We start from the raw sequence: 22,934 nt of genomic DNA, 5'->3' as shown, positions 1-22,934 counted from the left end.
CAAGGCTCTGAGCAAAAATGCACCCAGGTACCACCTGCTCCCCGTCGCGCCCACGATGCCATTAGCAGATCGGTAAAAACCCAAGGGAGACAGAGCAACACCATCCCCGCTTAAGTAGGACGCAAACAAAAGAGGGAGGAATCACGTGGTGCGCCTCCCACGCGCGGCGCGCCGGTGATGTCACCAAGCCGCGCCCGGGCCTTTGATTCCCGTCCGGCGGCGGAGAGCGACGTGGTGGGGGCGGGCGGGGGGAGCGCCGGGCGGCCGTGGCAGCCTCCGCCGTGGGCTGCATCCGGAGACCGACCAGACCCGGTAAGAGGCTTGTTTCCCTCCTTCGCCATCACCTCCCCGGGCCGGGCGCCCGGCTCGCGCCGCCTGTCCGGGCTCGGACTCTGATGGGAGGGGTGGCGCGGAGGCTCCCGCGTGGGCTCCCGCGTGGGCTCCGAGGGTGGTCGCGGGGCCGGGTCGGGATGCGGGGCCGGGTCGGGATGCGGGGCCTGGGGGCAGCGGCTGGGCTTGCAGCCTTGGCGGGGAGGCGGGCGCCTGGGCCCGGGTGGCTGTGCCGTGTGCGCGCCCGTGTGTGCGCGGCTGTGGGCAGCAGAGGCTGCGCACGGATGCTCGGGCGCGCGTGCCAGGTTGTGCCCAACAGTTGGGTACCACAGGCCCTTGCTTCCCCGAGGCGAGGAGTGACTGGATTGCGAGGCGCCCGACTGGCCCCGGCGCGCGCCTTCCTGTGCCGAGGCGCCCTCGCTGCAGAGGCCCGCGCCGCGCCCCTGGGATCGCAGCGGCCGCCCTGGCCCGGCCTGACGCAGGGATGGCGTAGGCGGCCGCCGCGGGAGCCCACTGCGGGGTCACGGCCGCCGCGCTCCGCCTGGGTCTGGCCCTGCTGCAGGAGGCCTCGTTGCGTCACCTCCCCTTCCTTCATCGGCTGGGCTGGATTCTGGCGCCCATGAGAAGGTAAGCCTGCCTCAGGTGTTGCGAGTTGGTGTCAGAGTTGGGGGAACTTGCCTTTCAAAAGGAGACACCTGTCGTTGGATTTTAAACGCGGTTGGGTGGTTAGCTGAGGGAGCAGAGTCTGGGCAGCTAAAGGAGGATACAGGCCTGCGCGTGGCCGTGGCCGTGGCCGTGGCCGTGGCCGTGGCCGGCGAGGGAGGCTGGTTTTGCTGGGATAGGTCCTTGGAAGCAGAGAGCACAGGAGCATTAAATGGTCGAGCAAATGTGAGTGATGATGCCAACTTCTTTCTTTACCAAAGAAGGCTTGTTCCCATCGTTTCAAAGGTCCTGGAATATCCTTTTCACTTTTTGATTATTTGACAAACAGTTGAGTGCTTGCTGGGGGAGGGGGTGCCCGGACACCGCGGAAAGGGGCCTGAACTTTGGAGTCGGCCCGCCCTTTACCAGCTGAGTGACATTGAGTGAGCCACTCTTCTCCTACGTGGTCTTATCTACAAAAGGAGGATAATTATATCTACCTTGCAGGGTTGTTGTCAGAATTTGAAGTGTCTAGCTATTATTAGTAAGGGCACAGCTCCCAGGCACTTGAACTTGCTCCCTCCCTCCGAAGGTTTCCCATTGTTACAGCTGCTTGAGAAGCAGGGGGACTTTTTGCTATTTTGGATGTTTGCTATTCCGCTAGATATGATCAAGCAGACTCAGCGGGCTGGGGGGGACAGGTGCGGGTAGGTGGAAGGGTGAATCTCAAAACACATAATCTCTCTACTATAGACCGCAACATTTTAGAAATGGAAAGAGGTGAAGGCCTCACTTTATTCTTATTAATTATAGCTTCTTTCCATTGAGCACTTGTTAGGTGCCTTACACTGTACCAGGCACGTTCCAGGTGCTGATTAATTTAATCCCAACAGCAATCCAGAGCAATAATTTTTATCCCCATTTTACAGATGGAAAAGGTGAGTCTTGGCCAAGACTCCTAATGGCAGAACTGGAACTTGAACCCAGGCCCTCAGGCTTGTAGTTTGGGTCTTGTTATTTTTCAGTGGCCAGAGTCCTGGAAATGTGGACCTGTGTAGCGGGGGAAGGGAGGCATAAGCAGAGTAGAGGGCCAGTATTTGCCGCAAGAATAACATCTCAGATTGTCCAGTGATAAATTACCTTTTATTTTGCCCCGCGTTGTCCAGATGTGAAACCAGATTTGGCCTTTTCACCCAGAAAAAAAAGGAAAGGCCTGTGGGCACACAGTGCTGGGATCACGGGCACACAACAGGTAGTTGGTAAATGCCCGTGGAAAGAAGAAGAAAATCTTAAGGTGTTCTTTCTGCCAGAAGGAGACCCATTTCTTAATACACAAAGGTTCCCTTAAGCCCAGCTATATGTAATATGAGCATCTTTCTGATTCCTGGATTTAAAGATTTGAAGCTGTGTTTGAGACCAAGATTGATCTTGTTATCTGTGACCAACTGATTAGAGTTTTAAGATGTGTGAACAACAGGACCTAAGCTTTTGGGCTTCTGTGGTGATCTCTTGAGATACAGTCGTTTATTTCGCTGTAACATCTGTTAGACTTGGACCATAATGGCTACAGCTGCTCGAGTTAAGCTGGAGAACACTGGATGAATGTTTGGTATCAGGGGTAAAGAGTTCAAAATACTAGTTGGTTGCAAAATTAAATATTTGGGCAAGATCTGTGACTGATGGTACATTAATGTGGGAATGGCAAAGTGGCTGTACGGTGAATTATTAGGAACTCACAAGGTTAATAGAACCCATCCATATAAACTGCGACTTACACACCAAAGAGCTTTTGTTGCTGCTTCTAGGTCCTCTCAGATGCCTGGAAGCTACCTGTTTCGCCATCTTCATCAAGCTTGATGGGAGAAACCCTCTGACATAACCCATCCTCCCTCCTCCCTTTTTTCTGTACCCCACGACCACACGCACAGTGAAGTACTTTCCCCAAAAGGGGGTATATTAATCGAGTTGCAAATGACAGAAAACCATTGTAAACTAACAAGCAAAAATGGGTTTTCCCATTGATTTCAGAGAGGAAGAGAAATGGAAGCATCTGTGATGGAGAGAATCACTGCTCGGCCGCCTCCTGCACGCCCCCCACTGGGGATTGAGCCCGCAACCTGGGCATGTGCCCTGACGGAATCAAACCATGACTTCCTGGTTCTTAGGTTGACGCTCAACCACTGAGCCAGGCCGGCCGGGCTATTTTCCCCTCGCGGAGCATTTAACTAGGAAATTCGAAGAAGAGCTTCAGGCCTGGCTGGGTCATGAGGCTGAAATGAAATCATGAGGACTCTCTTGGCCCTGCCTTTCTCTCCTCCTCTTGGTTTATTAGCCTCAGTCTCTCCTGCTGTTTTCGCTACACGTACTGCAAAGTCTGACTCCTGGCAGCCCCCAGCCTGTGAGCTCAGCGCTGTCTGCTAGCATTGTAAACTAATCACTGTGGACAAGTAGATACTAGTTTGTTGCAAAATTAAATACTTGGGAAAGATCTGTGACTGATGGGACAGGTCTGTGTCACAGGCCCCCTCCTGGGACGAAGGAATAAACTGCCTCTCTATAACCACATGGGAGGGGGAAGTACAGAAGTACTCAGCAGGCGAAAACAGCAGATGACTACACTGAGCATGTGTGTCTACAGGCATACACGTGTTTGTATGTGCTTCCACTTCTTTGAGGCCCTTCCAGAGCCTTCCAGCTGAAAGGAATCCACCTGCTGTTGTTTGTCCATCACACACTTGTCCTGTTGTGGCATCAAACGTGTTCTCTATCCCTTCCACGCCTTTGCATCTGCCCTTCAGGCTGCCCTCCCCCTAGATGCCAATGGCTGTCTTCCTTTCGGTTTCAGGTGAGGCCTCTCCTTCTAGAAGCCTCCCTTGGCCTCCATCAGTGAGTTAGGCGCCCCTCACTTCACTGTGCTCCCGTAAACACCTCAACACAATTCAGCCGTTTGATTTGTTTGTTCGTTGTCTAAACTGGTCAGTTCTCTAGACTGAGAGCCCTCAAGGACAGGGGTGCTCTTTGCTTTGTGTCCCCCCGCCCAGGCTTAGCCTGCATGCTTTTTCTTCAGAGCGCGTGCACCCAGTTGACCTGACATATTTATTTGCTTATTGCCTGTCTTCTCACGAGAACATCAGCTTCATGAAAATAATAGGAAAAGGCTTTTCATTTTGTTTACTGCTGTATCTCTAAGGCCTAGGACAGTGCCAGGCACATAGTATGTGCTTAATGAATGTTACTAAACAAATGAATGAAAATCTGCCCACAGCGAGAAAATGCTGGCATGGTGTTGATGAGGATGCCGATCTACCTGATACCGCTCTCCCTGTAAAAGTCTGTGAGCTCGGGTACCACGGGGTCCATCCTGTAAATGTCCATGAATTCGGGTACCACGCAGTCCATCCTGTAAAAGTCTGTGAACTCGGGTACCACGCAGTCCATCCTGTAAAAGTCTGTGAACTCGGGTACCACGGGGTCCGTCCTATAAATGTCCGTGAACTCGGGTACCACGGGGTCCGTCCTGTAAATGTCCGTGAACTCGGGTACCACGCGGCCCATCCTGTAAATGTCCGTGAACTCGGGTACCACGCGGCCCATCCTGTAAATGTCCGTGAACTCGGGTACCACGCGGCCCATCCTGTAAATGTCCGTGAACTCGGGTACCACGCGGCCCATCCTGGAAGGCCAGAACCTCTCCCCCAGGTGCATACCTGCAGAGGCCGAGGGTCAGGCCCCATGAGAGGCCGCCTGGAAATTCCCCCCTTTCAGATATTGGACTCCCTCAAACCTTTCCAAACTACGATGGGTTGTATATGAAGGCTTTTTCTATAGTTTGGGTCTTTTTCCTTATTTATGTTTTTAAAACATTTTCTTCAGCACTTACAGTATGCCAGACACTGTTCTAAACCCTTTATAAATAACAACTCATTCTTTGACCAGAGTTTTGGGATCAAAGCTTGTGCACTTCCAAACATTGTTCTTTTTAAGTACCAGAACACTCAAGAAAGGCTAAATAATAATAATTATTATTATTATTGCTAAATAATAATAACTATTATTATTATTTCAGGTTAGAAAAGTATAAAAGAAAGGAGACCTCTCTCCATCCAGCTCACCTCATCCTCCAGAGGTAGAGCTACTGATAATAGCTCGATGTGTGTCTCCTTCCTGACCTTTCCTTAGGATTGTACAGTTATAGCTACTAATGAAGTAAATATTATGTATGTAATTTGGTTGTTGCTTCGTTTCCAAATGCAGCCACGTTCTGCATGCTGATCTGCACTTGCCTTTTCCAAAGCTGCCGCGGGGTGCTTCCGCTTCTCCCACCACTGCTCCCCGGGGCAGAGCCGCCCTGCTTGGGGGTGCAGAGCTGTATGGGAGAGGGGGCAGTGGCCCAGAGTGAACTCTGTCCTTCAGCTGCCCTTCACGCTCTCCCAGGGAGGTCCAAAACCTTATCTCCCACTCACCTCCATCTTCCTGGTTATTGTGGTGCCTTGCTGAATGCCATTCGTGTCATGCTCACCAACAACAACAAAAGGAGGTGGGGAATTCCCATTTGTTTCTTTTAACACAGAAGAAAAGTTCTCATGGAAATACTGTAGACTTGAGGTGACACGCTGCTATTTACCCCCACCCTCTCGTAGTGCTTAGTCCTGGTTGGCTTCCCTAAAGTGAATGCCCGTATACACGCGATGCCCACCCTTTCCCCTGGCCCTCTCCCCCCCTGCCCTCTCCAGGACTGGGTATTTTAACTAAAAAAGGAACAGCTTTTTGATGTTCATCAATTGAAAAATGGCATCTCATTTTAATTTGCATTTTTGTTATATGTTTAAGTTTGAACTCTTTGCATATGCATATTAACCATTTTATCTTGTTTTTTTTTTAATTTTTGTGTTTAAAATTTTTGTCCGGTCCCTTGTGTTATTTTTATAAATTACACAAATTTTCTAACACACATGAGTATATGCTCATTATAAAAAACTTTATTTGCTGTGAATATTTTTCCAGTTTGGTGTTCGCCATATAATTTTGGCTTTATCATCAAACATACATATTTTTCATTTTTTTAAAATATATATTTTATTGACTTTTTACAGAGAGGAAGAGAGAGGGATAGAGAGTTAGAAACATCGATGAGAGAGAAACATCGATCAGCTGCCTCTTGCACACCCCCTACTGGGGATGGGCCCGCAACCAAGGTACATGCCCTTGACCGGAATGGAACCTGGGACCCTTGAGTCCGCAGGCCGACGCTCTATCCACTGAGCCAAACCGGTTTCGGCATATTTTTCATTTTTATGTAGACATATTTTGTGTTTTTAAATTTTTCTTCCTTTGCTTGTAAGCTTTAAAATGTTTTTTCCTCATTCTGTATTCTAGTCTTTTATAGTTTGCTTTTTGACCTATTACTTTAAAAAGCTAATTTTCAGTTTTATTTCAGATTATGACAAGATATTTGATGAAAATATTATGTAATGTTTACATTAAATCAGTTTGAATTAGATAAAGGTCTGTGTTTCCTTTTAAAGATCCTTGCATTAGTGCTACATGACATATTTTTCATTTTTAAAATAATTGATCAGGCCCTCGCCATTTTGGCTCAGTGGATAGAGCAGCGAACTGAAGGTTCGGTTCCAGTCAAGGGCACATACCCAGGTTGTGGGCTCGATCCCCAGGAGGGGACATGCAGGAGGCAGCCAATCAATGATTTTCTCTCATTGTTGATGTTTGTCTTTCTCTCTCACTCTCACTTCCTCTCTGAAATCAATAAAAATACATTTTAAAAAATAATTGATCAAAATATCAAAGCTTGCGCCACAAAACTGAGATTCAGATACATGTATACTTCTCATGATGATCTTAATGTTCTTAGCATTTCCATAAATTGCTGCATGAAAGTGTTTACCTGTGTCTGTTGATCTGGTTTAAGAAAGTATTCTTGTTCTGCTGAATGTGTGTGTGGCCCAGATGATGAGTGGTAGCCAAGATGGTGAATTTAGCCTCTTCCGGTGCCCTTACCCCATTGTCTCCCTAACTCTTTTTGCAATAAGTAGCACATCATTTATGTGTGCCATTCAGTGAGTTTTGACAAATATATAGTCTATCCATTTAATCACTATTCAGATCAAGAGAATAAAACATCTCCATCACCCCAGAAAGTTCCCTCACGTTCCTTTCTAGTCACCACCATCCCCTGGGGCCACTACTGTTCTAATGTCAATCGTTGTATGTTAGTTTTGCCTGTTCTAAAATTTAAAGTAAATGGAATTGTACTTTTGTGCATGGCTTCTTCCAGCGAGGTTAAACCATGTTGCATGTGTCAATATCTTCTGTATGACTATACCTCAATGGTTTGTTCATTCTTCAGTTAGTTGATGGACATTTGGTTTGTTTCCAGTTTGAGGCTATCTCTCTATACCAGTGGTTCTCAACCTTCCTAATGCCGCCACCTTTAATACAGTTCCTCATGTTGTGGTGACCCCCAACCATAAAATTATTTTCGTTGCTACTTCATAACTGTAATTTTGCTACTGTTATGAATCGTAATGTAAATATCTGTGTTTTCCGATGGTCTTAGGCTCTACAGCAGCGGTTCTCAACCTGTGGGTCATGACAACATGAGAACCGCTGCTATAGAGCCTAAGACCATCGGAAAACACAGATATTTACATTACGATTCATAACAGTAGCAAAATTACAGTTATGAAGTAGCAACGAAAATAATTTTATGGTTGGGGGTCACCACAACATGAGGAACTGTATTAAAGGGCCGCGGCATTAGAAAGGTTGAGAACCACTGATCTATACCAATAATAGCCTAGGTCAGTGATGGCGAACCTATGACACACGTGTCAGCACTGACACGCATAACCATTTCTGATGACACGTGGCCTCATGCCGAGGATAAAACATTTGCTGCTCCTGAGGATGAAACATTTGCGACTAGAGTCTTGGAGTTAGTTTTTTCCTCAAAGTGACACACTACCCGAGTTATGCTCAGTTTTTTGGCGAAGTTTGACACACCAAGCTCAAAAGGTTGCCCGTCACTGGCCTAGGTGGTTGTCACGCGGTCACAGGAGGCTGCTTGCGCAGCGGGTGGGCGGGGCCTGGGGGTCCCGCGGCTGCGAGCACCGCAGAGGTGGGGCCCCCAGCTCTGGCCTACCTCTTTGGGGCAATCCATCAAGGAGCCCCAGGGTCCCAGGTCTCGTGCGGTTTCGCACGCCGGGTCACTAGTTAAGAATAAAGGTCTATGAACATTATTATTGTTACCATCATAACCATGTTTAAGGTACAATTCAGTAGTGTTACATTTATTCACATTGTGACACATCTCCAGAACGTTTTCATCTTGCCAATCTGAAACTCTGTACCTATTAAACAGCAACTCCCCCTTCCCTTTCTCCTAGCCCGGTTCTATGGCAATTCTTGTCTGTCTTTTTATGCCATTTCTTTTCATTTTTCTGTATCAGGTGCTGGGTCGTAGGGTAGTTATGTATTTAACCTTAGAAGAAACTGCCCAGCGGTTTTCCAGTTGCTTGTACCATTTTACATTCCCACCGACAGTGTGCAAGAGTTCTAGTTGCTCCATATTCTGACCAATACTAGCTATCTCGAGTTTTTATTTTAGCCGTTCTGATAGTTGTGAAGTGGTATCTTGTGGTTTTATCACATTGTATTTTAATTTGTTTACATGACTGTTTCTATTACCATACTGAGCTTCTGAAGGGCAAGTTTTATGCAATATGTATTTATATTTTTAAAAATATATATTTTTTTATTTAAGAGAGGGAGAGGGAGATAGAAATATCAATGATGAGACAGAATCATTGATTGGCTGCCTCCTGCATGCCCCCTACTGGGGATCAAGCCCAAAACCCAGGCATGTGCCCTGACTGGGAATCGAATAGTGACCTGGTCCATAGGTCCACGCTCAACCATTGAGCCACACCGGCTGGGCTGATGAGCACCTTCTACAGCCAAAGCACTGGGCTGGGTCATGGGGTTACAAGACTTGTTCTGCTCAGGAAAGAAAGACATTACCACTTAAATGATCATACAACTACAACTAGTGCTAAGGATTATGAAGAAAGCTTCCTACAAGGCTGCAGGAGTGGGCAAACAGGGTGGACGATGCCTTTTGTGAAGTGTGATTAGGGTAGGCGTGGCCATGGAGTGGGGGCACACTGCAGACCTTGCTATGGACTTGGGCCTTTATCCAAAGAGCAATGGGTAGCCACTTTAAAGAAAGTAGATGGGAGGTAACCTGATCGTATGTGAGAACATTTTGGAGGGGGCCAGGTGGGTTCCTAGAGTTCAAGATTCGATTGTGAAAGCAGCCATGGAACCCCCAGCCAGCGCTGAGAAATTGCATTTCTTTAATTGCTGATTTTATGAATGAAAATGTAATAGTATCACATTTTCATGTCCTTAATTATTAGTGTGATTGGACATCTCACCACATGTTGATGGGCATCTGTGCTTCCTTTTTTGTGGATTGCCTTTTGCTGACTGCACTTTTAGTGGGGGGCTCAGTGCCATGGCCAAGAGCACCCACTTTGGAGTCTGAGCTCCGACTGCTACCTGGAACAACCTCTATAGCTTTGTTCTGCCTTAGTTTCCTCTTCTGTAATATGGGACAGTGATCGTGTATATCTTTCATAAGATGGCCCTGAGGATTAAAAGATAAACTATAGTGCTGACCCATAGAGCTATGTATGTGCTATCTTGTCTAAGTATGTGGGCTTTATACATTATATACATACTAGAGGTCCGATGCATGAAATTCGTGCAAGAGTAAGCCTTCCTTTTCCCAGCTGCCAGCACTGGCTTCCCTCTGGCACCCGGGACCCCGGCTTCCCTGGCAGCCCAGGCTTCATCCAGAAGGACATCTGGTCTAATTAGCATATTATGCTTTTATTATTATAGATTGACTATGTCCTGCATATGTGTTTTAACTGTGATTCATTGTCCATTTCCATTTTTTATTAATATTCTTTTAACTTTTTACTATGAACATATTCAAACTCTACATCACTTTTTTGAAGTACAGAATTAAAATTTTTTTAAATTTATTCATTTGAGAGAGAGAAAGAAACATTTTTGTTGTTCCACTTATCTATGCATTCATTGGTTGCTTCTTGTATGTGCCCTGACCGGGAATCAAACCTACTACCTTTGGTGTGTTGGGATGATGCCCTAACCAACTGAGCTATCTAGCCATTAACTGCAGCGAACCGATGTCAGTTTTCTCTTTGTGATGTCTCCCATTGCTGTGAAACAGATCAAGTCATGCACACTGCCTTTGTTTATTAGTGTTTTTATTTAAAACACTTTACAAATAATCCTTTAATCCATTTATAATTTATATTGGTTTATTAATATAAGGCAAGGCTCTAAATAGATTTTATCCCTAAAAGCCAACCAGTTAGCTCTCTGTATTGACTGACCTTTCTTTCCCTCCCTACTGCGGTTGGTTCCTACGTACCAGGCATTAGATCCGTACACACACTAGGGTCTATTTTGGGGAATGTGTTGCTGCTCTGTTAGTCTGTAGCTCCATTCCTGTGTTATGTCAGTACTGCCTTTACTTAATCAGCATAGCTGTCCTCTTTTTAACAGAATATTTTGGCCATTCTTGCCAGTTTGTTTTTGCACTTGAACTTTAGATGAATCATTTTTATTAGGTGTCCACTCCTTACTTCCTTTACCCTTATTAGAGTTTGCAGTAAACTGTTACTTAATTTGGCACTAATTGGCTTTATAAACTATTTGGCTATCACATTTGGGGCTGGTCTATCCTATTTAAGACATTATTTCTCAGCAGTTTCATACTTTTCCTATAGGCTCTTCACATTTCTTAAGATTTACATAGATGTTTCTTTCTTAAAATGTTTTATTTGCTATTAAGAATATGGTATTTTTCATATAAGGAAGTTGTTTTGTTTTGTATATTTCTCTTATATCCAGCCATATTCCTTGATTAATATTGGTTTTAAGAGTTTTTTAGATAATCTTGTATTAATTATGGTTATGATCTGCAAATAATCTGGATTTTTTTCCCTTTAATAGTTTATCTTTTATTTGTTTTGTGTTACAGAATATGCAAGACTTTCCAAAACCATGTTAAATGCCATATTTCTTTGATTCTAAGACCATTGAGCATGAGAACATGCTATCAATTTAGTAATAGTTTTTGGGGACTAATATATGAAATGTATGATTTCACATCCCAGTATCATAAATGTTTGGAGGACATCTCAGAATTAAGGAAATAATAGAATAGTGGTAATGGTGAGTTATTTTAGTGTGAATGCCTAACTATTCCCTTTTAAATATGGCATTGGCTATTGGTTTGTGGTAGTCTGTTGTATTTAAGAATATCCCTTTTTATTTTTTCAAATAAAAACTCTAATTTTGCTGGCCATAGTGAGAAGGCCGTACTATTTGACTTAACTGAAAAGTGGACATTGTAGCTGTGCTTGTGTCATCTAGGTCAGTGGTCGGCAAACCGCGGCTCGCGAGCCACATGCGGCTCTTTGCCCCTTGAGTGTTCTAACGCCACTTCTTCAAAATAGACTCGCCCAGGCCGAAAACCGACTTCTGCGCATGGGCCACGAAGTTTTAATCGCACTGTACGCGCACGTGGTATTTTGTGGAAGAGCCACATTCAAGGGGCCAAAGAGCCGCATGTGGCTCACGAGCCGCGGTTTGCCGACCACTGATCTAGGACAACTGGTTTGTTTCAGCCCTTTCCCTTTGAAACCCTCAAATGCAGGACTGCCTGGCTGCAGAGCACGGCCTAGGCTAGCCTCGCCCTGCCTTCAGAGCTCCTGGTCGCACTGCCTGTCAAGGATGGTGTATTAGTTTCATGCAGCGGCAGTGACAAATCTGGTGGCTTAAAACAACAGAAATTTATCCCGTCACCTTCTGGAGGCCAGAAGTCAGAAGTCAGTATCTCTGGGCTGAAATTGAGGTGTCACAGGGTTGCGCTCCTTCCAGAGGCTCTGTCTAGGGAAGATCCTTTCCTTGCCTCTTCCAGCTTCTGGTGCTGCCTGCATTACTTGGCTTGTGGCCACATCACTCCAGTCTTCAAGGGCAGCATCTTCAGATCTCTCTCTGCACTGTCTTCACACGCCTTCTCCTCTATGTGTGTAGATGCAAGTTTTTGTGAACTTGTCAATGCTGAAGGCAATGCTTTTAAAGATATGTGTTCGGCCCTGGCCAGTGTTCCTGAATGGTTAGAGCGCTGACCCGAGCACCAAAGGGTTGCCGGTTTCATCCCCAGCCCCTTGGGGCACATGCAGGAGGCAACCAATGGATGTGTCTCTCTCACATCAATGTTTCTCTCTCTCCTCCCTCCCTCTCCCTCCCTCTCCCTCCCTTCCTCTCTCTCTCTCTCTCTCTCTCTCTCTCTCTCTCTCTCTCTCTCCCTCTCCCTCTCCCTCTCCCTCCCTCCCTCCCTCCCTCCCTCCCCACGCCCCCGCCCTACCTCCCACTCTCTAAAAATATCAATGGAAAAAAATGTCCTTGGGTGAGGATTAACAAAAAAAAAAAAAAGATTGCTGTTAGGTACAGCAAAGCCTTGTTCATTCCCTTTGGAAAGAAGACTGTAGACCCCTGGAAATGGCTCTAGGTCAGTTCCCAGAGAATCAGTTCTACAAGAGTCCCTCAACCTCACCCCTTCTTCTGTCCCCTAGTCTCCACTTCAGTGTCCAGCTCTACAGCAATAGGGAGATGGGCAGCATACATTTCCTCTAATACTATTATGACGGCAGAATTGAAAAGAGGAAGGTGAGCCTGGCTGGTGTGGCTCAGCGGTTGAACCAGAAGGTCCCAGGTTCCATTCCCTGATTCCCGATCAGGGCTCATGCCTAGGTTTTAGGCTCAGTCCCCGTTGGGGGCCGTGCAGGAGGTAGCCAATCGATGATGTTTCTCTCTCGATGATGTTTCTATCTATCCTCTTCCTTCCTCTCTCTCTAAAAATCAATAAAGGGGAAAAATTTTTTTAATCCTAAAATGCCTTTTTTTTTTTTTTTTTAAGGAAGACAAAGATGAGAGCTGTGAAAAAAAGTTAATTCAGCATATTGGTTGCTTAGTAAATTGGTTATTTAGAGAATTGGCCATTTGGCAAATTGGCTTTCTGCACTTAGCTGTTGGTAAAAGCAGCCCGTTTCCCTAGAAAGCACTGCAGAACCCGGGCCGCGGCTGCCTGCCGGCCTGCCTGCAACAGGACTGCACGCGGCCCCGCTGCTTCCTGCGGGCACGGACGGGGAGCATTGCCCTGGCCGGAAGGTGGGACTCGGCCCAGCCGCCCACAGGCTGGGTCAGAGCGAAGAGGGGGAGAAGGCAGACGTGAGTGGGAGGCCCCCCTTTGGACCCTGACTCAGCAGAATCCAAATGTGGGCCCATAGCAGACCCTCTCTGTGCTGGTCAGAGCCAAACTAGAGGGCAGTCAGGTGGTATATGCCAGACCAACCTAGCATAGGAGGGCCGGTGAAGGGTGTCAGGGCTTAATGCATAAAACCACAAGTTGCAGGGTCATCTTGTGGGGTTATTATGAGGCTAAGTGAACATTAACTGTTTAAACTTACATGTTAAAATATTCAGCAGAGGCCTGTTAGCCATTGTTAGTAGTATTGTTTTGACACTATTACTAATATGATAGCCTTAATATATGATAACTAGAGGCCCAATGCACGAAATTCGTGCAAGAGTAGGCCTTCCTTCTCCCTGCTGCCGGCAGGCACCCAGGACCCAGGCTTCCCTCGCAGCCCCGGCTTTGTCCAGAAGGTCGTCCAGTCTAATTAGCATATTACGCTTTTATTATTATAGATACCTACTATCACAATGCCTGGTGCTTATAGGTAATTATAAAATACCACTTGCCTTTTTTCATTTACCAGATAACTTGGGGTACAGGCACTTACCCACTTTGGGAGACATGTTTCTTCTGGGGATACCTGAGGCATCTCTTGTTTCTTGTAACTTCAAAAGCCAGTCTAAAAAAAACGCCGGTCTAATCATTAACATCAATAGAGTATATGTATCAGCATAAATACAGCTGTGGAGCCCTACTCAGCCAATTAGGCAACTCACTAGTCTGTCTGCAGAAAGCCTCACAGTCTATCAAAGCAGATGGGGTTACTGTGGGAGCCCCTGAGATTTTGAAATTATGTTGATGTAGCAGTAACTGTTGCAGTGGAATAAAAACCCAATGATAAAGAAGCGAAAAGAAACAACACAAAAAGGAAGCCATTAAATTTGTCCTCGCAACTCTACAAATTGCTTATTATGTATTTCCTAGGACTCAAGATAAGAACATGAGTTTATTTATGTGCATACCCTTTCTAAAACAATGACCTAGTAATTAAAAATAACAGTTACTTATTACATTTTTTGATAATATGTTGCAAGTTTAGTAGCACGCATTTGCAGGCAATACATTTCTGTTGCAGGATCACTGTACGAGCAAATGTGGAAGGAGTTTGCAGACATCTGCGTTACCATAGGGAGAGAGATGATCCAATTGGATGTAGCCCATATGTGCAGGAGTCTGGTTATAGGAAATTGTAGACTGAAAAGACTTGTAGATCCTCATCCCTGCACACAGTGCGATTAAACAGAAGAGCCACCACAAGCCAGACCAGCAGTTATTTATAGTGAAGAAGCAAGAATAGCAGGAATTGGGAACTAAAACCAGCGCAGTAGCCAGATGAAACCGTCCTTCTCCATAACGGGGGAGTCCAGGGCCCTGAAGGCTCGCTCATACGGAGCTGGAGCGCAGTGCTATGGGAAAGCCTTGCTCGCCAGTGAGGGGCTTTTTATGCACACCTCGTTTTAGATGGGAACGCTCAGCCATCTGGGTGGTTGTCAGTAAATAGCCCTCCGTTCCTTCACAGCGGGGCGGCAGGCACTCACCCCTGGGAGGCGAGCACCCGCATCAGGAGAGGAGCCCAGCGTGCACCGGTGCCGCTATATGCACGGGGAACAGGAAGGGAAGGGCCTGATGAGCAACAGGGAAGGAGTAGGGATCATTTTGACTGCTTGTCTGTATTTTCTGAAATTTTCTCTAATCATCCTGTTACTTGTGGTGTGAAGAGCTTCACCCGACGCATCAAGTCCCTGCAGTAGAATAGCATAAAGGTTTATGTCACTACCTCCCACCCTGTGGGAGCTGGAACAATTACTGGGGGTGGGGGGGGGGGGTTGTGGATGAAATGTGTATGAATAAGACTGTCCACAGTTACCTGAGCTGCTAAGATTAAATGACAGGAGTAGTTGTTCTTTCGAGGAACAATCTGACCCTCCGCGTAGGAAACCGTTTTCCATCTGCTTGGAAGGGATGGGGGCAGCAGCGCCCTTTCCCCTGCACACAGCAGTGATTAAGACTTTTCTGGAACATTCTCGTAGGAGGATTAAGGGCTGTGGAATTGTTTAGTCCGGAGGCAAGGAAGGAGAGGTAAGACTAACTCATTTGACTTAAATGGAAAATAGAATGTGGGAAGAGGCTGGAATGGTTGTGGTGAGGGTTTGTTCTTGTTTTTCGCCTTATAAAATGGTGATGTACAGCTTAGAGCATAAGTGTGTATCTTAATGAACTACTGGAAAGCAACCATAGATGTAATCACCACCTAAGTCAAGAGCTAAAACATCACCAGCACCCAGCACATTCCTTCCCAGTCACACCCCCGCCCCTTCCTCCCTCCAGGTAACCACCATCCTGTCTTTTATGCAGTGCACACTGTAGTTTAATTTTGCCTGGTTTGGGACTTTTATGTAAATGGAACCATATAATATGTCTATGGTTTCTCTCCATATCATGTTTAGATGATTACTCATTGTGTTGCATGTGGTTCTAGTTCTTCCATTTTTGTTGCTATATAATACTAGGGGCCCAGTGCACAAGTTCGTGCACCTTGACAGGAACTGTGGGCCACGAGGCTGCAGTGGGCACAGGGGTGGGTCTCGGCCCATCCTCCGCACCCCCACTCAGCCCCTCCCGCCCTCTCCCACCACTGCCACTCCCACGCACTCTGATGGCGCCAGCCCCAGTCACACCCGCTGCTGGTGCCGGCCCCAATCGCTCCCATCAGCGGGTGCAAGCAGCAGCTGCTGCCCCAATCACCCCTCAGGAGCGGGGGGGGGGGGGGGGATTAGAGAAGCCCTGAGGGGCGATCAGGGCTGGCACCTGGCAGCGGGTGCAACTGGTGGTCTGCCACTGGCTGTGGGTGCGAGCGGCAGCTGCCAGCCCTGATTGCCCCTCAGGAGCAGGGGGAGGTGGAGAAACCCTGAGGGATGATTGGGGCCAGCAGCCGCCGCTTGCACCCGCTGATGGCACCGAGCGATCAGGGCCAGCACTGGGCATCGGCAGCGGGTATGAGTGGCGGCTCCCGTGCTGGGTGAGAACACAGCATGTGAGAGCAAAGAATTTGCAGTAACCACCAGAGGCTCACCCGATGACAGCCACCGGCGCCCCGCCTTGGTCTGGTGCCCCCGCTCACCTGCTCCACCATCCCTCTGCGGCCAACGCCCACCATGTTCCGTACATGCCCTTTGGTGGTCAGCACATGTCATAGAGATCAGTTGTTCAGTTTTTCCGCTGTTTGGTCTATTTGCATATTAGCCTTTTATTATGTAGGATTCCATCATAGACATTTGCCACCATTTATGCATTTTATTGTTGATAGACATTTCAGTTGCTGTTAGTGGTGAAATGACACCAGAATGGTACCAGACCTCGGTACTTGAGTTCAGCAAAGAAAGAATTCAGAACCAAGAAACTCAAATTATAAGAAGAAGTTTATTTAGAAAGTCACATGCCAGGGATATGGGGATGTAACACACATTCCCTGCCCAGAAAAGACTATATAGCTCCAAAGGCAAATATATAGCCCAGCCGGCGTGACTCAGTGAGTGAGCCTCAACTTATGAACCAGGAGGTCACAGTTGGATCCCGGTGTGGGCTCGATCCCTAGGAGGGAGCATGGAGGAGACAGCCGATCAATGATTCTCTCTCATCCTTGATGTTTCTTTCTCTTCCTCTCCCTTCCTCTCTGAAATCAATAAAAATTTATATATTTTTTAAAAAGAGGACAGTGTGGAGAAGGGCATCTGCTGGTGATAATGCTGTAAAGGGACTGCCTTGTAAATCTCAAAAGTAGTGGGAATAAAATTAAACACAGAAAAAGCAATTTTTCACAGGTGAGGGTTTGCTGAGCACTAGAATTGAGCTATAGAACCTGGAACAAAAGAGAGCAGGTGCATAAGCATGATCATGAAATCAGTTGAATTATTCCTGTAGATAACACAGTGATCTTTTAGAAAGTCATAGCAGAACCCGAACGAGTGTGACGGTGCGTTTTCCACGGTCAGACCTGGGAGGCCAGGTTTTCCACATCTGTAACTTGGGAATCATGCCTGCCCCGCAGAGCTGCTGTGAGATTAAGGGGATATGCATGGAGAGGGCTTCCCTCTGAGCCACCTTCTGAGCCCGCAGGAGAAGTCTACGGCAGCTTTCCCCTGTTGTGCCAGTTTGTAGTTTTCAAGGAGCAGGAGTAAGTGCACCGCAGGGATGTCAGCCCTTTGAACTTCGCCCGCCTCTTTCCCGGTGCCTTTGTTTCCCTTTGCTTTATCCCTTGGAGGCCTGAGAGGTGGTGGGGGGCATCACGAGCCCGATCGGTATTTTGCTGTTTTCCTAAAGAAAGAGCACCCTGCCCAGTTCTGCGAGGAGGCCTTGGGCTGTGATCCCCGCGAAACCAGCCGCTCCAGGCGCGCTGCCCAGGCCCCGCCCCCCCGAGCTGCCCAGGCCCCGCCCCCCGAGCTGCCCAAGCCCCGCCCCCGACCAAACTTTCCAAAGGGGCTGTCCTTCCGGGGAAACGAAAGTGAAATTGAACCGGAGCCATTTCGCAGCCCAGCTCACCCTCCCTGCCCAGGAGCGCTTCCTGTCCGGGCTCCCCGACGCCCCCCGGACGCCCCCCCCACGCCCCGTGCGCCTGCGAAGCCTCGAGCAGAAGCCTGACCCCTGCACACCCACGGCCGCCCGGGGGGAGGGTCGCGCTGCCTGGACATGCCTCGGGGGGCGCCATGGACCTGAGGCAGGTAAGGGCGGCCCACCGCGCTGGCGCCCGCGTTTCAGTCGGTGACTTGTGTGCGCTGAGTGTGTGTGTGTCTGTCTGGTGTGGAGCAGCAGGAGGAAGGGGGCTTGTGGGGGAAAGGCACGTGGGCAGAGAGCAGGGCCGGAGCCCAGGGCCAGGCAAAGCCGCCTCCGCTTTCTGCTTGCACCTCGGGTGCTCGCCCGCACCCCTCCTGGAGCCCCACTTGGGCCGCAGGCTTTGTTTTAGCATCCTCTCCGCATCCTCTGCACCTCCTGGAGGCGTCTGGGAAATGAAAAACCGCCCTTAACCTGTAGGAGGAAGCTTATAGCCGCTTTATTCATTGTCGCTAAAAACTGGAAAACCCAAATGTCCTTAAACAGGTGATGACACACAGGGATGCATCCACGTAATGGACTGCTGCCTGGCCAAAGAACAGGAGGGAAGGGCTGATGCATGCAACAGGTGAATCGCAAACGCATTGTGCTAGGCAAAGACTGCATATGTCCTGTCTGCGTCCCTTTCGCTTATTCTGAGGGAAAAACACAAAGATAAAAGGACAGCCAGAGCGGTTTGACTCAGTGGATAGAGCAGCGGCCCTTGACGGAATCGAACCCGGGACCCTTCCGTCCGAGGGCTGACGCTCTATCCACTGAGCCATACCAGCCAGGGCTTAATGCCTTTATTGATTTTAGAGAGAGGAAGGGAGAGGGGTAGAGAGATAGAAACATCAATGAGAGAGAAACATGGTCCGGCTGCCTTCTGCGGGCCCCCAACCGGGGATCGATCCCGCAATGGGGGCATGTGCCCCGGCTAGGAATCCAACCAGTGACCTCTTGGTTCAACACCAGCCAGGCTTTAATCTTGTATTATTTGTATTACAACTGTAAACCTACTTTCGCCCACCTTGTGTGTATTACATACATACGTGTATATGTATTAAAAATGGAGGTAAATTTACACAGTAAAACCCTTTTTAGTGTATAATTCTGAGTTTTGCCTACATAAAGTCAAAACATATGGCCTTATAACTATAACCATGATCATATATACACACAAACATGTATGTACATATATATCTTTTTTATTTATATTTTCTTTAAAAGAATTAGGCACTTAAGGAAAAGCAGTTTTTCACACATATCAATACATTTCTTTATGGAGCCCATGTAGTAAAAGTGGTGACTCATCTCTTGATCCTAAGTATATGAGACTAGATTGAAGTGTAATTTTGTAGGGCAGTGAATGTTAAATGGCTTGTTACATGGTTTTCATAATACGTAGACCACAGTGGGTGAGTGGCGATGGAGGGATTTAAGAATGGTCGACCTGAGGTGGTTTCCCACTTTCTTGCTCTCGCTCCCATTCAGTGCTTCTGCAAATGGCTGTTCTCAAGTGGTAGTTTGGGGAGTAAGAAAAAATAATCTCCCTCTAATCTTTCCCTAAAATAGCCATTGTTAACAAATTTATGTATCCTTTTTTCTGTACTCATTCTAGCGTGTGCACACACACACCCACGCACATATTCATGGGTGCTTCTTGTGTTTACAAAACGGGGCGTTCTAGCATGCATGTTCTCTGCAGCTTACTTTTTTTGTTGGTTAATTTAACATTTTATCATGCCTAAATTTCCTCCAGGTGAATACAAATAGATCGCAACACTTTTTTTTTTAATTGTGAGTACTCTTCCATAGCATGAACATGTCATAATTTACTCTCCTCTTCTTATATGGATGGACATTAAAAGGTTTTGCAGACTTTGGCCAAGTAGAAGCAGTTTAGATCTAGAAAGCATTTGGCTAGGAACTGACTTGAGCCATTTTGAAACAGTTATTTTACCAAGGTCAGTCAAAGAACCAAACAGGGAAGTGCTGAAATGCCCATAGTTCAGCTTTTGTGAGCCAGACTCCCGCTCTGTACACGCACACCTGGGCCCTAGCAGTATGCTGGGGAAAGGAGTGTGTGCAGCAAGAAGAGAAGGGACTGTGTCTCTGGGGGTGTCTTGTTCATGGTCATTAATTCCACAAAGGTTTCGGGATCCACTTTGTGCCAGGAGCCCTCTTAGGCGCTGGGGATGCAGAGATAACTGACACAGTGCTTGTCCCCAGGAGCTTCCTGTGAAGTCGGCTGCAGACCCCCATCAGTACCACATGGGACTATTGGGAGGGGAGGGTTGAGCATAATTTCTAGAATACCTAACATTGTTAATCGCCTTTCAGATATACTACAGTCTATGTGCGCCATTTAAAAAACCGATAGCTCTGATAAAAGCTAAAGTAAGCAGTGTAACAGGTGCCGAGGAGGAGGAGTTCAAAGGCTGGAAGCTGAGGGAGACGGAAGTCGGAAGAAGTCTCCTGGAGAGCAGCATTTAAGGAGATCTGTAAGGACAGGTTGGACTTGTAATAGGTGGCCGCAGAGGGAGAAGCAGGCCCGTTGGGTTAGGATGTAGAGGCATGGGAAGATTAGAGGCTCTTGTCTTACAGAGCCCAGGTGAGAGGTACCGAGGGGCTGGAACTGTAAGTGACACATTTAAGGGAAAATGCGGAGGTGGCAACAAGGTAAGACTTGGCAACTGCCTGATGTTTAGATGGAGGAAGGCAGACAGGCAGCAAAGATGACTCAGGTTTCTCACCTTAATAACCAAGAGCAGAAGGTGCCATTGTCAGGAATAAGAACAGCAGGAGAGGGGGCTGGCTTGAGGGGAAAGGTGAATTTGGTTGGAATATGCGGCATTTGAGGTAATGGTAGGATATCTAAGTGAACAGATTATCTAGCATTTAGAAATTCACGTTTTAACCTTCAGGACAAGGTGGTGGCTGGAGAGAATGGATTTGACAGTTTCTGAAGAGGCTAGTTTAGGTGGAGGGAGTGGATGAAATCAGCCTGGGAAGGAAGAAGAGGCCCTTAAAACCTTGGAGACTAATATGTAAGGGTGGAAGGAAGGGACAGGGGCAGACATAAGGAAAAAAAGGTGAGGAGACCTTTGGTGCTGTGTCACCAAACCGCTGTGTCACCAAACCGCTGTGTCACCAAACCGTGGGAGGAGAATTTATAAAGAGGCTCAGTCCACAGTGAACCATGTTGAACTGAACTGACCACCAAACAGCAGTGAAAATCTAACTGACGTTTGAGAAGGAATTCATGGCCCCATTAGCAAGAGGCACCGTCCTTCTCCAGGACCACGTGGAGCCGGTGGAACAGGAATAGGGGACAGCGGGCTTCGGGTGGAGAAGGAATCGGGCCATGGCATCCAGGCTGGGTGAGGGGGGGTGTGACACCAGGACGGGATGATGGGCCTGGCTGACCCCGGCCGCCGTGGGGTCACATAAGCAAGGAGAGGAAGCTTGCAAACGGAAGTTCCCATCAGTAAAGAGCAGGGTCAGCAAGTGCGGCCTGTTTTGTAAGTGAAGTTTGTTCCCGAACTCAAGGGGTGCCCCAGACGTGGTTGTCACAAGGTGTTTCCTTGCAGCCAGTAAAGGAGGCCGGGTTCCTATCCAAAGCCCTGCCTCCCCAAAGAAAGGCTTAGCCATGGCTTAGCTACACTCTTCGGTCAGTTACATGTAATTTTTCCTGTGCCTCTGGTCTTCAGGTTACAGTTAGAGCTGCAGAATGCTATGCTACATTTAACATCCAGCAGGAAATAACATTGAGAGCTCCCTAGACCTTGAGACCCTTGTCCTAACCGTTTTCAAGTTGTGTGTGGCTGGTTTGTGCTACAAATGAAGACTGTCTGACCCTTTCCAGAAAAGGTTTGCTGACCCCTGGAAGAGAGTCTCAGGGTTTGAGGTTTGGTGGTGGCCCCGCCAGAGTAACAGTGAGACTGAGCAAGAAGCTAGACGAGTGGTGGTCATTGGGGAACTCCACAGCCAGGAGACCGTGACGGGGCTTGGCAAGGGTGCTAAGATCCCCTAATTGCAACAGAGGATGTGGTTATTGAAAGGGTCCAGCCTGCAGGTCCTGGCCCTTCAGGAGAGTCAGACAAGGGGACAAGCATGAGGAAGCATTGATCCCAGCTGTTGCCCCCTCAACCTCACATCCACTCTCTCCTTCTCCCCCCCCCCCCCCCGCCATACACACACACACACACACACACACACCCGTCTGCAAGCCCCAGAGGAAGGTACCAGAGTATTTTCTGAGAGCCCCTCCCTGGCTCTCCCACCTCCACCCCACCATGGGAGAGGATGAGCACTGGTGTGTGGTGGGGGAAGAGGTCACAAGTGCTCGGGTTCTGGTAGATATGTGGCAGTTGGTGAGGACATGGTGTGACTGTGCCCATGGAACTGGATTCTGAAGGACACAAGGGAACCATGGAAACAGCTCTTGGGAGGGAGCTAAGGGAGTGTGGGAGGGCGGGGCTGAGGTCTCCAGGAATGGTCCTGCCAGCTCCACTCATCAGGTGAGCTGGTGGTTTGGTTAGAAGCTCATGCCCAGTGTCCCTTCCAAGCCTGAGCACCACGCCAGGTGTGAGCACATGGTCTGTTTTCTTAGGAATCCTCCATCTGCCCTAAAACCAGATTGTGGCGGTGATGAGCCGATGGACCTGGGTGGTCTCTGTCATAGCCTCACAGGACTGGCTTCCACTGACATCTTTTTTTGTTCTAATCACCCAAAGGGTAGGGTTTAGACACAAGGGGTCTGTGCTGCAGTCCATTCCCTGGTCCCCTGGCCCCTTTGCACTTTAGGTTATCGATCTCGTTTTGTTTTATTCATATATTTTTGTTGATTTCAGAGAGGGAGAGGGAGAGAGAAACATCAATGATGAGAGGGAATCATTGATTGGCTGCCTCCTGCACGCTCCCTACTGGGGATCAAGCCCTCAACGCAGGCATGTGCCCTTGACCAGAATCGAACCTGGGATCCTTCAGCCCACAG

General features: G+C 47.9%; 1 protein-coding gene across 4 annotated transcripts in view; it reads left to right on the top strand.

The window, feature by feature from the left end:
- The first annotated feature begins 201 nt into the window (after positions 1-201).
- The window catches only part of ADAR (adenosine deaminase RNA specific), a 40,007-nt gene continuing 17,274 nt past the window's right edge, over positions 202-22,934 (top strand). The window contains exon 1 of one of the 4 annotated variants that reach the window (XM_079760803.1): positions 202-312. Coding sequence is in view for 3 of the 4 variants with exons in the window: in XM_079760801.1 (XP_079616927.1) it covers positions 18,052-18,066 (15 nt within the window). In the remaining variant the exon portion in view is untranslated. Of the gene's footprint in view, positions 313-17,830; positions 18,067-22,934 lie in introns of those variants that run through there. The other 3 variants (XM_079760801.1, XM_079760800.1, XM_079760802.1) reach the window with 3 other exon arrangements.

Source organism: Cnephaeus nilssonii, assembly GCF_951640355.1.
Source record: "Cnephaeus nilssonii genome assembly, chromosome: 21".
NCBI lineage: Eukaryota > Metazoa > Chordata > Mammalia > Chiroptera > Vespertilionidae > Cnephaeus > Cnephaeus nilssonii.
This window is presented reverse-complemented; position numbering and strand designations above follow the sequence as displayed.